This window comes from Teleopsis dalmanni, chromosome 1 (genome assembly GCF_002237135.1).
Source record: "Teleopsis dalmanni isolate 2A chromosome 1, ASM223713v2, whole genome shotgun sequence".
NCBI lineage: Eukaryota > Metazoa > Arthropoda > Insecta > Diptera > Diopsidae > Teleopsis > Teleopsis dalmanni.
In genome coordinates, this window is record NC_051846.1 from 130,409,637 (window position 1) to 130,424,356 (window position 14,720).

Genomic DNA, 14,720 nt, shown 5'->3' on the forward strand with positions numbered 1-14,720 from the left:
TTAGTTTGGTATTGCATGTAAAATTGAGCAGTCCATGTTTACTAAAACGCAGCTAATATTAATTAATGCATTTTTTAGCAGAATAACTCGAAGAATTTTTTGCATATAATACTAAAATAATTTGCTTGTATTAATTTATAAATAATCAATTTTTTCTTAATATAGTTTATTTAAATTATTATATGGTTTTTAATGCGTGAACTATTTTATATAGCGTGTTGCTCTTTATTGGTAATACTTTAATCATTTAAATAGTTGTGAATTTTGTATGAATACCGGCAAAAATCCGATCAAAAAAGAATACATATGACCAGTCTGCATGACATACATTTAAATTTTTTGGTTTGTTTTACATACGCCTTGTTTGAAATTATACATTTGCCTCGCCAATTTGGCAATCAAGTATGATGTGTAATACCCGCTTAACACCTTTGAATTTTGTAATAAGGGCGCCTATCAACCCTGTACATTCTAGCAATGTTATTAACCTGCTAAGGTGTTTGGTCGACCGGTTGTTTGGTGGTGATGTGTTGTAAAGAGATTTAAACATATTAATTAATTTGTTTAATTCATTAAAATGTTAAATGTCACGCCACAAGTTTTCGCAGCAATGCAAAACTTAGATATATGTGCATTAGAAAAATATCCTCAAAATGAAATTAGGCCTATTTTGCCGTCATTGGTACGTATGACATTGCTATCACCGCTTGATAATACAAATTCATCCATGGCCTCACGAAAACAAATCCTTGGAGTATTGATTGGAATTGAAGTTGTTAATAGTATAGTGTCTTACCTTCAAGTAAATTATCATGAACTTGAACTCGAACTTAAAAAAGAATTACAAGTGCGACAAAAATCTGTGTATTACGATGTACCGCCAACCGAATTTGGATTACAAACTGGCATTGCATTAGGATTCGAACGATCGGATGTTACATGCAAGGTTCGAGTTGTTCTTTCAGAAATTTTCAACATTCAGTTTCAAGTGGCTGAATCGAAAAGTTTTATGCACCCTGAACTTTTTGAAGATAGTATATATTTGGAAGAAATTGTTGATATATTATGCATAGCACTAGCGGAATTGCCATCATTATTAAATATTTTGGATTTAACAGATACATTAGTACATGTGCACAATGGCCGACGTATAATATGCGCTATGGTAGCCAATTTTCCAGACTATTATCGTGACGTAGTGTCGCATTTAATTCATAGTTGTGATGAAGAGAGTATTGAGGGAAAACTTAAGTTGTCATTGTTAACGGCATTAAGTGAAATGAATCCGTCGCAAGCATTATTTACGCGTGCAATATGTATGGAAAATTTGAAAGTTTCTTCTTTTATGCTAAATCTATCACTCAAGTATCCTCATGATTTGGTATTAAATATTTAATGTTTTAAATTATAAAAATGAAGCAATTTCTTGTTTTAAATTAGATCGCGTTTTTAACAGGAATACTACTGGGAAACGATCAAAATATACGTTCTTGGTTTGCTGTGTATGTACGATCCAGTCAGAAGCGGAAGGGAGAGGCTTTAATTCAAGTAAGAATGGAATTGTTACAGCAACTTCAAAATATTGTTCACTTACATGCAATACATGGCTTAAATGATCATTTTACTTCACAAGGATCTGTAGTAATAAGACTTTATTGTGCTCTGCGCGGTATTGCTGGATTAAAGTATGTATTAGGATCATATTTTATTATATATTTCGTTTTCACAAATTTGTATTTCAGATTTAATGATGAAGAAATAAGCCTGATATCACAACTAATAACTTCTCGTCCTCTGCCAACTCAATCAGGTCTGCGGTTTGTTTCTTTAGCATTGTGTATGCTTATATCCTGCCCCTCTTTAGTATTTTCCACTACATTAGAGATAAAATCAGTTGAATGGCTACAATGGCTTACTAAAGAAGATACTTTCTTTGGTAAACAGTCTGATACCACTTCTTTAGGTGAAATGTTGCTTTTGTTGGCAATTCATTTCCATAGTAATCAAATTGCAGCTATTGGTGACTTAATTTGCTCTACATTAGCAATGAAAATACCTATAAGACCAAACAGCACAAATCGCATAAAGCAACTTTTTACACAAGATTTATTTACAGAACAAGTTGTTGCATCACATGCTGTTAGAGTCCCGGTTACAATTAATTTGAATGCACATATACCCGGATATTTACCAGTTCATTGCATACATCAGTTAATAAAATCGCGTTCCTTTATGAAACATAAAGTTCCAATTAAATCGTGGATTTACAAACAAATATGCAATTCTATTACCCCATTGCATCCTGTTATGCCTGCTTTAATTGAAGTATACGTAAATACATTAATAACACCAAACCCATCAGGTAAACTTAATATCGAACATATACATAAACCGTTTTCCAAATACGAAATTCTGCATATTTTCAATGCATCAAATCCCGCTTTACTTAATACTCAATTATTTTCAAACGTTTCAAATGCAACATCGAATATACAAATTCAATGTGCAACTACATCGCAACTTCTTATTTTGTATTATTTAGTACTTTATGAAGAAACAAGGCAGCTGAATATACTAAGCAGCCCTACATCGTGTCGTAAATTTAAAGATTATTCCACAAACTTTCTGTCCAAACTTCCAGTAAAATATTTGTTACATGTAGCCCAAAAAAATCATAATGATTACGTCGGATTATTTCATCCACTATTGCGATTAATTGTGTCTAATTGTCCCCATCTGAGTATGGTTGAGGATTGGCTTGAAGAATATGACGTTATGCATATAACACAAAAATGTATGCCTACTAGACATATGAATAGGACGTTAATTGTAAAATCTCTTAAGGCTGTCCAGTCTCATCCTGGGCTGTCATTTATGGTATTTAAAGCTTTGCTCAAGTTACCAACAGATGAAATGGCGCAATATGCAGAACTGATTGTTGAGAATATACCTAAAGTGTTTAATGAAGTTGTTCCGCGATTGACTCAAGACTTATATAAAACTATTTGGTCAATTCTTAATACCACTCTGCCAATAAGTTTTTGGAAAACGACTTTAAATATGATAATGTCGAGTACTGATACCACCAAGTTAAATATATTTAATGAAAATATTGATCCGCTTCGAGTGTTAAGGCAAGTAAAATTAAATTTAATTAAAAAATTGTATATATAGATTATTTTATATGAGTTATTTTTTGCAGATGTAAAAGAAAAGTATTTTATTCACCATACATGCTTGTAATACTAATTCGTATACTAAATGGAAGCGTTGCTGCATACAGAGCTTGTCTAAATAACCAAGTATATGGAAAACAAATTGTTGATAAAAACGGACAAATACAAAGTGATTCAGATCGTGAAGAACTCAAAACTGCATTGTTAGCTTCTCAAGAAAGTGCAACGGTACAAATATTACTTGAACTATTAACAAAATTGCAAAAATGTGCAACTCAGTGCATATACAAGTTAAGACTACGTGAATCTCAGGGAATAATATGTACCTATATTCATCAAACTTTTATTACGGAACCTGCTTTAGCAAAACTTGTTCATTTTCAAACATATCCTACTGAAATAATACCTATGATGGTGATTGGAGTTCCTTCTATGCATATTTGCACTGACTATTTGCTTGACCTTCATAATATACCAGAGATGAACAAACAAATTTTCATGATTGAATTAACTTCACATCTTGTATTAAAATATTCCATACCAAAATGTTTAAGCGTTTCTAAATTTTGCTTAAATGTGGTACAGACATCTATTTCATTATTATCAACAAGTGCAAAATTTGTCTACCTTAACAGTGTACTACCCTCTTTAGTACGCTTTGTAGAAGCGTTTCCATTGTTAATCGATGATTGTATAAACATTTTAATGATAACAGGCAAGAATCTATCTTCGCAGAGTAGTTTAGGACTTTGTTCTGTACAAATGTTAACAAAATCAAATATTAAATGTTTTAAAGAATCACAGAAATATGTAGATCTAATAGACAAAGCTTTTGAAACTATTGTAACAAAAATTGTAAATAGGTCCCAGTTATATTAATCGAGCTATTATATATTAATAAAGACATTTTCTCCTTTTACAATTTAAAGAGTTTAATCAGGAGCAAAAAATTTTATGTATTGTCTCCGGCGAATGAAAATAAGTAAGTCACTATCACAATGTTTTGCTCATATCCGAAATACATCAAATAATTTTTAGCTTATTTCTCAAACACAGATTTAGTGGTTCATATACAATTTTTGCAATTCAAATGTTAGGAATGAACCCAATGAATTTTAAACCGTTGACTTCCATATAAGGCACAAAGTCTACAACAACTACATTTGTGCTTTTTCCACAAGATCGACTAATCATGGGCAAAAGTGACATCGAAAAAGCAGAGAAACATTCGCGTTAGATCTAACCAAAACATACCAGATATTATGAAATAAAAGATAAATTTTCTACAAAAGCCTTATCAATTAGAACTTCTAATTAAAATATATTATATTAAGGAAGTTATGGACGTAATAGCGAAGATAAAAGTAAAAAAGATCCAGGATACTATTTGATTACAAGCATGGCCCTGCAGCAGTTACCACCAAAAGGATTTGTAGTTCTCATTCATTTACTTAACGTCATGTTAATAAAGGGGTTTATTCCGCCACAGTGAAAAACAGCGCAAATTTCCATGATTTCCAAACCATATAATCATGAAGCACTATAATGAGTTCACTATCATTGAAATTTTCATTGGATATCAATTTTGAAGTTTCTCTTGTTATGTTTTGTTTCGTATGTTTGATAAATTTCTGTAAATAAAGCATTTAATTACAACTTTTTCAGCCTTGTAAAAATTTTTGAGAGCTACCTCAAACTCGAAGCAAGAGAATTGGGCTAAATTTGTATTCGTTCGTGGCATTATCCTAAGGTCTCGTTAGATTTGGATGTTAGTTGCATACTATTTTAATTGCTCAACTTTTTTCGTAGAATTTTCAACTGAAATCTTTCAAGAATTTTGAAATTGGATGTTGAGACTATTCCCCATAGTTGAATGTCAGTAGTCCATACTGGTTTTAGCACACTTGTGTAAAATAAGTTTTTTTTTTTAGAGATACTAACCATTTTTTTATCAAGTACCCGAAACATTTTACGATATTGAATCCCAAGCGATTTTGTTTTGTTAAAAATATGTGTTTTCCGTGTCAGACTTCTATCCAAGCCCCAGCCCAGGTATTTTTCACTGTTTGATTGCGGAATTATTATATTAATAAGTTTAATTTCAGGGCAGGTATCTCTTCTCATTGTAAACGTGACATGAGTAGATTTTGTTTCATTTGCTTTTATTCGCCAATGCTTCAACCATTTTGATATATTATCAAGACAAGCTTGTAGTTTAAAAGAGGCCACACTCGTCAAGATGGCTGTGTCATCCGTATGTGTACCAGTTAGAAAATCTGCCGTCTTTGGTAAATCGTATGTGAAGAGCGGATAATGGATTGGACAAAATACACTGCATTGTAATACTCCAGCTTTAATATCAAAAAAATAGATACGATTTTATAAACAGATAATAGCCACAAATATTAGGGTCGTTCGCCACAAGTGTTATGGTCGTTCGCCACAAATATAAACAACTCTGACACATAAAAAAAATGCAGCCCAACAGTAAGCTGGAGTACACAAAAGGTAAACATCCCAAAACAATTTTGCAAATAAAAATTTGCAAAACAATAAGCATCTAATAATCTATGAAACGACTCTCCAGAAGGTAAACTCTAACACGGGATTATAATTTTCGGTCCGAGAAAGGAGGAGAGCTGAAGGAGTCTGTAAAACTAATCTGAAAACTAATCTGATTAAACGATAATTCTGTACCTGCGACCCTACCGCTTTTAAAATAAACTGCGCCTGGGAATCATTCCTAATGTGTATCATATTCCTACGCTATTAAATTAACCACATGTACTCAATAATTCTGTGACTGTAAATCCATATTGTTTTAAATAAACTGCGTCTGGGAATCATTCTCAAAGTACATCATATTCCTGCGCTCTAAAACTAACTTGATTAAACAACAATTCAGCGCCTGCGAGTCTACCGCGATTAAATAAAGTACATCATATTCCTGTGCTGTTAAACTAACCTGTTTTATTAAAAATTCTGTGCCTGTGAGTCTACCGTGTTTTAAATAAACTGCGCCTGCGCCTAACCTGCTTCATCAAAATGATTGTGCTTATGAGTTTACCGTTTTTTAAATAAACTGCGCCTGGAAATCATGCCTAAAGTATATCTTATTCCTGCACTATGAAACTAATTATGCTTAACAAAGTTCTACGCCTGTGAATCTACTGCGATTAAATCATAGTCCTGCACCTGTCAAACTTACGGGGTTTACAACATACTCCTGCGCTTGTGTATTGTGCTGTTATATTCTAAATGAATATAACCTAGTTTCTATATTAAATCATTTGTTGTCTTTTCTCCTTATTCGATTCTTTATTTTATTTAGAATACAACCTAGCCCCTACATTAAGTTAGACGTAAGTTGTTTTTTTTGTTGTAATGAATGGGTTTTTGTTTTAACCTGGACGGAAACACTAGAAATCTAACTCGCGATCAGCCCTAAGAATCGGAGTCGAAGCCGTAATACAAATTTTCTTGTAAGGACCATTTGTTACGACTGAGTATATCCCAGCTATAGACAGCCCAACAAAAAGGTGTTCATTACAGGTGGTAGAAGCTTTTCATATCTGAAAAGAAGTCCTTAGTGCCATACACGATCAAATGCTTGAGATATGTCTAAAAACGCTGCTGAGCAGTATTCTTTTCGCTCGAAAGTGGTCTGTATTTTTTCAACAATTCTATGAAATTGCTCAATCGTTGAATGTTTTCTTCTAAATCCAAAGTGGTGATACGAATAATTCGTTTTGAATCAATTATTGGCATATGAATGGCCGATAATTCTCTCAAGCACTTTTGAGAGAATTGGAAGGAGACTTACTGGACGATAAGATTTAACTTCTCCAGCTGGTTTTTCTAGTTTAAGTATGATTATTTCACCAACTTTCCATTGAGCTGGGATCTCTTTACAAGATGGATGACAAATATTAAAGCAACATCTGGAAGTTTTTTAAAGATTTTAAAAGTTATGAGGTCATAACCAGGTGCCTTTTGATTTTAAGAGATTTAATGGTAAAAATTGTTTCTTGTTTTTTAATTTTCTTAATTGGTAAGTTTCTTCCAAGAAGTTGGAAATATTGACATCTATAGTAGGATCGCTATCCAAATCATGTAGAGTAAAAACGTTCTTTAAATGGTTTGCGAAAACTTAAGCTCTTTCAGTCAGTTTTTTCGCCCAAGTATTGTCTGGTTTTTTTATGTGGATGTCCATTGTATTTACTTTTTTGATTGCTTTCCATAAAGAATAGTAAGATAAGTGACACGTGTAGGAACTATGTAAGAATTGCTGCATATTCTGTTTCGTCAGTCATTTTAGAAGAATTTTTAGTAATTTTGTTTAGTTTTCGTTTGTCTTCAGGAAATCTGGTACGATTCCATAATTTTCTTGCGTCTCGTTTATCTCTAAGTTTTTTTTGTGATGTCCACCGCATAAGTTACTAGTTTCTTCATATACATAGTTATCCTGAATCACATTGGAATGGGAGTTTTTTCCCTTTTCCCAATTTTGCTTTTCTGAATCATATGGGAATGGGAGTTTTGTTCCTTATTCCCAATATCCTTATTCTGAATCAAATGGAAATGGGAGTTTTTCCCAATTGCACAAACAGGTCAATTCTGAATACTCTCAGGGAATAAGTCTCCCTATTCCCATGCTATTCCCAAGAGTAGAACTCCTTTATCCTGAATTGCTTGGGAGCAACAAAAGTTTCAAATTTGTTTTGTTGAATTTTGACAGTCTTGGCACTTTTTAATGGCGAAAAGTGCGATATTGAGCAAAACAAAGAAAAAAATTTTGTATCATATGTTGATTTAAATTTAAAAATCGCATTATATAACTGCAACACGAAATATAACAAATAAATATAAGTTAATTTATAAATAAATAACAAAAAAATGAGTAAAATAAACATATGAAAAGAATTGTGCTGTTATTAATGTTCATTTTAATAAAAAATTTTTTAATTTTAAAAAATGCATTCAAATGCATTTCGAATTTAAGCGGAGTTCAAGAACAGGAGCAAGAAATTCTGCACCAGAGGATCAATAGAAGAAATTTGCAGGACGCTGCAAATCTAATTGATTTCCTTGATTCCTTGTAATACTACGTTTCCACTACGTACTTAGTAAGCCATATAGTAACATTGAGCTTTTGGTCGTTTACATTATCACGAGTTACTTAAGGAATAGGAAAGAGCTTTTATGTGTCAAAAAGTTTTTAGCTTTAGAGCTTTTCTGTGTTTACATTTTAATTGTAAACAGATGATATTAAACGTTGATTGTTAGAAGAAACCGCAAAAAATGTGAATAATTTAATATATAATATTTGTAATGTTGTTCATAATATAAAAGCGACTGTTGCTGCATATACAAAAGAACATACAATACTTTTAAAAAAATTACAAATAATTCAAAATCAACAAATGACAGTGCTTTCTTCAATGATTACTACAAACCAAAGGAAGTACTGGACTTTAGTAAGTACGAACAGTAAATATTATTAAATAAATAATAAAATTTTACTGAGTTGCTATTTTAGATAAGAATGAAATCCGTATGTCGGTTCTGAGAAGACAACAGAGGGCTTCAAAACAAGTTTGAACACTAAATAACCACAAATCAAATAGAAAACAAATAAGGCGATGTTTAGTTAAAGTTTTCAGTAAGTTTTATTTTAACTAATAGCTAATAATAACACTAATAACTTAAAAATTAAAAATAAAAAAAAAACAAAATATATATACTTATATATTTTTCATATAATCAGATTTTATATAATTATAAAATTTATATTATTACATTTATAATTTTAATAATTTATAATTTATTACAAATAAAAATAAAAAAAATAGTCGGTTATCATTGATTTTTCTTTTCTTTGTAGGGGAAATTCTTTTTTGACTTCAAAGATGTTGACGATAATGTTGACGACGCTGGCAGTAACGGTGAGGATGACTACCAGAAATTAATACGAAGGTGTTGTCAATAGGCAAGTTTTCTAAAATTCTATACACGATATTGACAAACTTTCACAAAGACGGGCCTTCGTTGAAAACCACAATACATTGCTGATCCTTACTATTTTAAAATAAAAGAGAAAAGTTGTTAACATAACATTAACTATTAAATAAAACATCTAATATTAATCGTAAAAGATTATGTGGTTTTAATTACAAAAAAGTAATGATATGATAGAAATTTCACTTATTGAACACTTACCTAAAATGTTGGCTGAAGTGCATTATCGTTTGCACTTCGGACGCGGTTACCATAAAACCTGTTTTACATTTTTCATCGAAGAAGATTTTCCTCCCATTGTTCTCGGTTCCACACGCATTCCGGGTAATATTTTTTTGTTTTACATTAAACACAATTTCAAATTTATACATCAAACTTGTGAGATCTCAATTATTGCTTTCCTGATGTTAACCTGAAATAAATAATTTTTATTAAATAATATATAAAATTTTATAATTATATTAAATATATATATAATATAATTAAATTTATTTATATATTTTTATGTATTAATTATATATTTTATTTATAAAGAAACAAATGTAAAAAAAAAATTCTTACCTGTGGTTTGTTTAAAATTTTGATTGCTTGTTTATGTTTACATTTTGTTTCATGTGCCAAATTTTTCAAATTTCGATAATTTCCAATGTTGCATTCATGATGTTTGGTATAATTTTAGTCGAATTTTGTTTACTATATTCTATAGTAAATAAAAAAGCACGGAAGCTCTTTGTATGGTTAATGGAATTTACTCAGTAAATGAAGCTTACTAAGTACGTAGTGGAAACGTACTATGAGGCAACTCAAGAAAATGCAACCACCAAACATTTGTTTACCTTTTTTTGTAAATATGTCAAAAACAGCTTTCTCAAACTGTCAAAATGCCATGAAGAGCTTTTATTTAGGATATATTCAATGTATTCCTTTGTATTTGGAACATATTTGGAATGCATTCGAACGGTCGTTGGGACGCATTCATACAGAATGTGATGAAATGGATCGCATTCTAGCTTGAAATGCAAGAATGAACCATTCGCTTCTCATTTTCGATTTTTGACCAAAAGGAGCCATTTTCGGCCAGTGTAAATTGTTTGGGAGACAAGTTAAAATAGTGTTAAAAAGAGTTTAATCAGATTTTTGACTATATTTTAATAAAATTATCATTACAATAAAATTATTATTATAATAAACGTAATATTTTTGAATTTTTATGTTTTTATTTTATCCATACAGGTTGAATATTTTTCGAATATGTTTTAATAAAACTATTATAATAAATTTTATATATCTAAATTTTAATTTAATAACATATTTTATTAAAATTGTTATAATAAAATTATTATAATAAAAGTAATTTTATTTATTTATTTTATCCAGGCGGGTTTTTTCCACAAATTTAAGTATTAACTATTGTTATTTAAAACAATGAAATAATAAAAGGTACCCACACTTTACAATGAATGGGATTCCTTAAATAAGTTGAAACAGTCTTTTGTTTTGTAATCTTTTGTAATTATTAAAACATTGTTTCTTTTCTATTGTAACATCTGCGCAAATAAAAACTATTATTACAGTTTATTAATTAGAGGATATTTTTATCCTAATTACAAAAATAATTATCGACCATAGAAATAGAGGAACTCAAACTTCAGTTAAAACATTAATAATTCCAATTATTAAATAAAATATCTTTTATTTTTTTACTGTTTATAAGAAAACAATAAATTATATACATATTTAAAAATTGAGGTAAATAATTAAAATTAAAAATTTAACAATTAAAATTAAAAATCTAACAATTAAAATTAAAAATATAATTAATTAATTCAATTATTCTACAGCTGGTTTATGATTTCGTTCTAATATAAACAAAGCAAATGAATTTGTTAATAAAACTTTCACAGCAAATTAACAAAACTCCAGTAAAATGTGCGAACAAAAAAGTCAAGTACAGCTTTAGATCAGTTGGTTAAGGAGCGCTGATTCTAGCATTAAATTTAGCAGGGCATGAGTTCAATTCCTGGAACTTGCACTCTCAAAAAATTATTACGAATAATTAAATACAAGAATTATTTCCAAGACCACTGATGATGGGTATTTGTATTTGACAATACTCGAAACAGCTGTATAGTCAGCCAAAAATTCAATTAATTAAAATAATACAAAAACGAATTTTTATTGTTGTAGTTGACTAATTTTCGAAAACCTCGTATGCCTTAAATGTTATAAAAAACTATTTATATATTTATAAAAAACTATATTTAATATAAAAACGAATTTTTATTGTTGTAATTGACTAATTTCCGAAAACCTCTATATGCCTTAAATGTTATAAAAAATTATTTCCAGTGATCTGGGTTTTTAGTTGAGTTTTTGGCTCGTGAGATCTCATGAGCAGCTATTCAATATGAGCAAATTGAAGGCTCACGCTGATGAGCAGCTTTTCAATATGAGCAAATTTTGCGCTCATACTCATGTGCATATTTTGTACTCATGTAATAATTGGCTCCTCCTCATGAGTAAGCAAATACGAACCAAAGAAGATAAAGAAAAGAAACTGAGAGTTACTCGAAAAATTGTGTATAAATTTTTCTGGATTATTCAAAAAATATTCAAAAATTTTGTGTAATGAGGTGAATATATTACGCAGTACAATAACAAAAAGCCTAATGCTACATAATGGCGCGTGAATATTTTCCCCACCCGGACCCTGATACTTTGCCCACCCGGTCCCTACTCACCACGATATTTGCTAAAGTAAGAGAGGTTTCTGAGAAATTTCGTTGTTTGTTTTGGTTTTTTGACATTAAAAATCCGTTACGAGAAAATGCGCCAAAGTTGCAATTAATTGCACAAATACCACATTACTAAAAGAAAAATAAGGCGGAATTTGTTTTCAATTATAAAAGCATTAAAAAAAGGTAATTATTCCAGAAAAATATATGAATTATTAGTTAATTAAAATTTATTTACAATTGAAACGGAAGTGCGTACTTGGATGTTTAAATTTCAAACATCTCTATATTTTTCCAAACGATTATCGAAGGTATATTATTAATTAAAAATAACGCAATTTATTGTTGTAGAATAAAGTAAATATATAAATGTATTAACACATTAGAAACTTAGATGTGTGCCTAATTAGTGTATATAATAAATCACGAATTAAGTTGTGCTTTTATTTTTTATTTTTTCCATGATATACTAATAATTATAAAAAAGGAAAAATCCTGAAGAGAAATTAATATTATTAATTATACTTTGATTGAGTGTTGTTATTATATATACATATATTGAAAAATTAGAATCACAATTTTCGGATCAGTTCGATAACAATTGCTATAAATTAGGTTTAGCGCAACATTTATTTAATAAATTAGAAAACGTTCATCCCTATATATGTTGCTCTAATTGCAAAATTGAAACTCTTTTATCTTTTTTCATTAAAGTAAGAATTTACTTCATTTTAAAACATTTCAATCGAGATAATAAAGTGTCGAATTTTAAATATAAACAATTATGCTTTCAACACTTATAAACAGCACAAAAGTGTTCATACTCTTTAAGTGATTTTTTGCTTAAACAAAAAATATTTTAGTTTTAATTTTATAATTTATTAAATTTATTTATAATTTATCTTTAATTTAATAGTTCCTTATTATTTTTGGTTTAATATTAAATATTTTTAAAATAGTAATATTATTTTGTATATATTAAGTTATTCTAAATTGTATTTACATAAAATTGTATATTTGTTAAATAAAATATTTTGATGGATAGGCCTATTGGGGAACCGAACACCTAAAACTCGGTAACACGCCAGCAGGCATACCTCTTAGGTGGTGCGGAAAATGCTTATATATTTAATATTTCTTCTAACACTATGCGATGAAATTGATCCCTATTGTTTACAATGTTGTTATTAACTAGTTAAGAATTTCTTGAATTTCATATACAAAAAACATTTCACCTTACTGAAAGGATTGCTTAAAACTACAAAATATATGTAGTAGTAAACAGTATATACATTTTTACGATTTTCTATATTGAAAATATTTGATGCACAAGCAAAAATTGTATTACAATATACCAAACTTTTTTTGAATTTTAAAAAATTATATTAATATTAATCTTTTTAAAACAAACTATTAAAACAATGCAACCTAATACTCGAAATGTATGAACACATACTAACTTTTCTATTAGATGCTCAGCATATATATAAATATAGTACGTATATGTGCAACATGATTAAAAGAACTTTTATTTTAATAAATACGATACAATTTTTTTAACTTTATTAAAACAATTTCATGACTAATTATATATACATATTTACATATATCAATAATAGCTACTTTATATTTACTATTGATTTTAGTTTACCAATTCTTCATTTATATTTGATTTATATAGCGCATTTAAAACTTTTATGTAAATTGAAGTAAAACTGATATAAAAAATCATGCCTATATTTACTCATTATAATCGTATTAATATATACAATGGATTTTCCAAGAACAATAATTTATACTATTTCTTCTAATTAGAAGAAATGGCTACATGCTAATATGCAACCACAAATGTAGTAAATATTTAAGTTATAAGCCACACCGTTTTTAATATTTGACGATTCTGGTATGGTAAATAAGTAAAAGAGATTTTCTTTGCGATATTACACAAAGAGGCACCATTATTCAAAATTTCCTCTCAGTTTCTTTTCTTTATCTTCTTTGTACGAACTCTGGTATGCAGTGTACTATGGTATATCTGACATCTTTTGTAATATTTTTAGTTTTACGGTTAATGTTTCCTTTAAGATCGTAGTGAATTTTGTAACGATTTTATTTGTAAATATAGTTGTTGCATATACGAAAAAAAATTTACAAATTACAATTACATATTATAAAAAATTACAAATTATTCTAAATCAACAAATAACAGTGCTTTCTTCAATGATTACTAGAAACCAAAGGAAGTGCTGGACTTTGGTAACTACGTGCAGTAAATATTATTACATAAACAGTAAAATATAAATAAGTTGGTGTTTTAGAGAAGAAGCAAGAAGTTTTGGAAACAAGATTGCCAAAAAAGTGGTCCTGAGTTTTTTAAGAAAATTTAAATTTAAGCAGCGAAAAGGTAAAACAGTGAACTAGCGGATTCAAAGTTTTGGATTTTCAATGCGTGAAAAACACTTCGTTATATAGAGAATAAATTGCTTTTTGAAAGAAGAATGCGATGAGTATGTTGATCATCGATCTAAACAGTAAACATATTGTCATGAATTTGGAAACAAAGTAAATAGTTTTTTAAGTATATCATAGTTTGTTGGAAAATAAGTTTTATGTATAATTATTACTGGAGAAAATTGTGGGTTGGTGTTTCATGAAAACTAAGAGCAATAAAAGCACGGTTATACAAAATTAGAGTCAATTATTACTTATTTACTTGGGATCCAGCGATCGCGAACGACCACGTTAGTTTTTGGAACGTACGTAAGTATATTTAAAATAAAAATTTTGTTTT

General features: G+C 29.2%; 1 protein-coding gene and 2 long non-coding RNA genes across 5 annotated transcripts; 2 read left to right on the top strand and 1 right to left on the bottom strand.

The window, feature by feature from the left end:
• The first annotated feature begins 304 nt into the window (after positions 1–304).
• LOC119668611 (integrator complex subunit 2-like) lies at positions 305–4,370 on the top strand. Of its 2 annotated transcripts, XR_005251512.1 has the most exons (5): positions 305–1,381; positions 1,441–1,685; positions 1,743–3,134; positions 3,203–4,158; positions 4,215–4,370. XR_005251512.1 is itself a non-coding variant. In XM_038078179.1 (4 exons), the coding sequence occupies exons 1-4, from the start codon at positions 578–580 to the stop codon at positions 4,053–4,055; spliced, it is 3,294 nt and encodes a 1,097-aa protein (XP_037934107.1). In that variant the 5' UTR covers positions 305–577; the 3' UTR covers positions 4,056–4,370. The 2 variants fall into 2 exon arrangements, 1 of the variants encoding a protein (XP_037934107.1); XM_038078179.1 differs by having other exon boundaries at positions 3,203–4,370.
• Positions 4,371–8,462: 4,092 nt separating this feature from the next.
• Positions 8,463–9,151, top strand: LOC119668614. 2 transcript variants are annotated; one of them, XR_005251515.1, is made up of 3 exons: positions 8,463–8,657; positions 8,716–8,838; positions 9,061–9,151. It is a non-coding gene; the product is annotated as an uncharacterized LOC119668614 (long non-coding RNA). The 2 variants fall into 2 exon arrangements; XR_005251514.1 differs by having other exon boundaries at positions 8,465–8,653.
• A 13-nt stretch (positions 9,152–9,164) lies between these two features.
• On the bottom strand, positions 9,165–9,799 carry LOC119668613. Its single transcript, XR_005251513.1, has 3 exons — positions 9,756–9,799; positions 9,396–9,606; positions 9,165–9,254 (listed from the first exon to the last, which is right to left on the bottom strand). It is a non-coding gene; the product is annotated as an uncharacterized LOC119668613 (long non-coding RNA).
• Between the last annotated feature and the right edge of the window lie 4,921 nt (positions 9,800–14,720).

What these genes read in the sequence shown, in the direction of transcription:
- LOC119668611 (XM_038078179.1), top strand. Translation starts at nt 578, where the DNA reads ATGTTAAATGTCACGCCACAAGTTTTCGCAGCAATGCAAAACTTAGAT. An exon ending in TCAAGTATCCTCATGATTTG is followed by an intron (nt 1,382 to 1,440) that starts GTATTAAATATT and finishes GTTTTAAATTAG; the next exon opens with ATCGCGTTTTTAACAGGAAT. An exon ending in GATCCGCTTCGAGTGTTAAG is followed by an intron (nt 3,135 to 3,202) that starts GCAAGTAAAATT and finishes TATTTTTTGCAG; the next exon opens with ATGTAAAAGAAAAGTATTTT.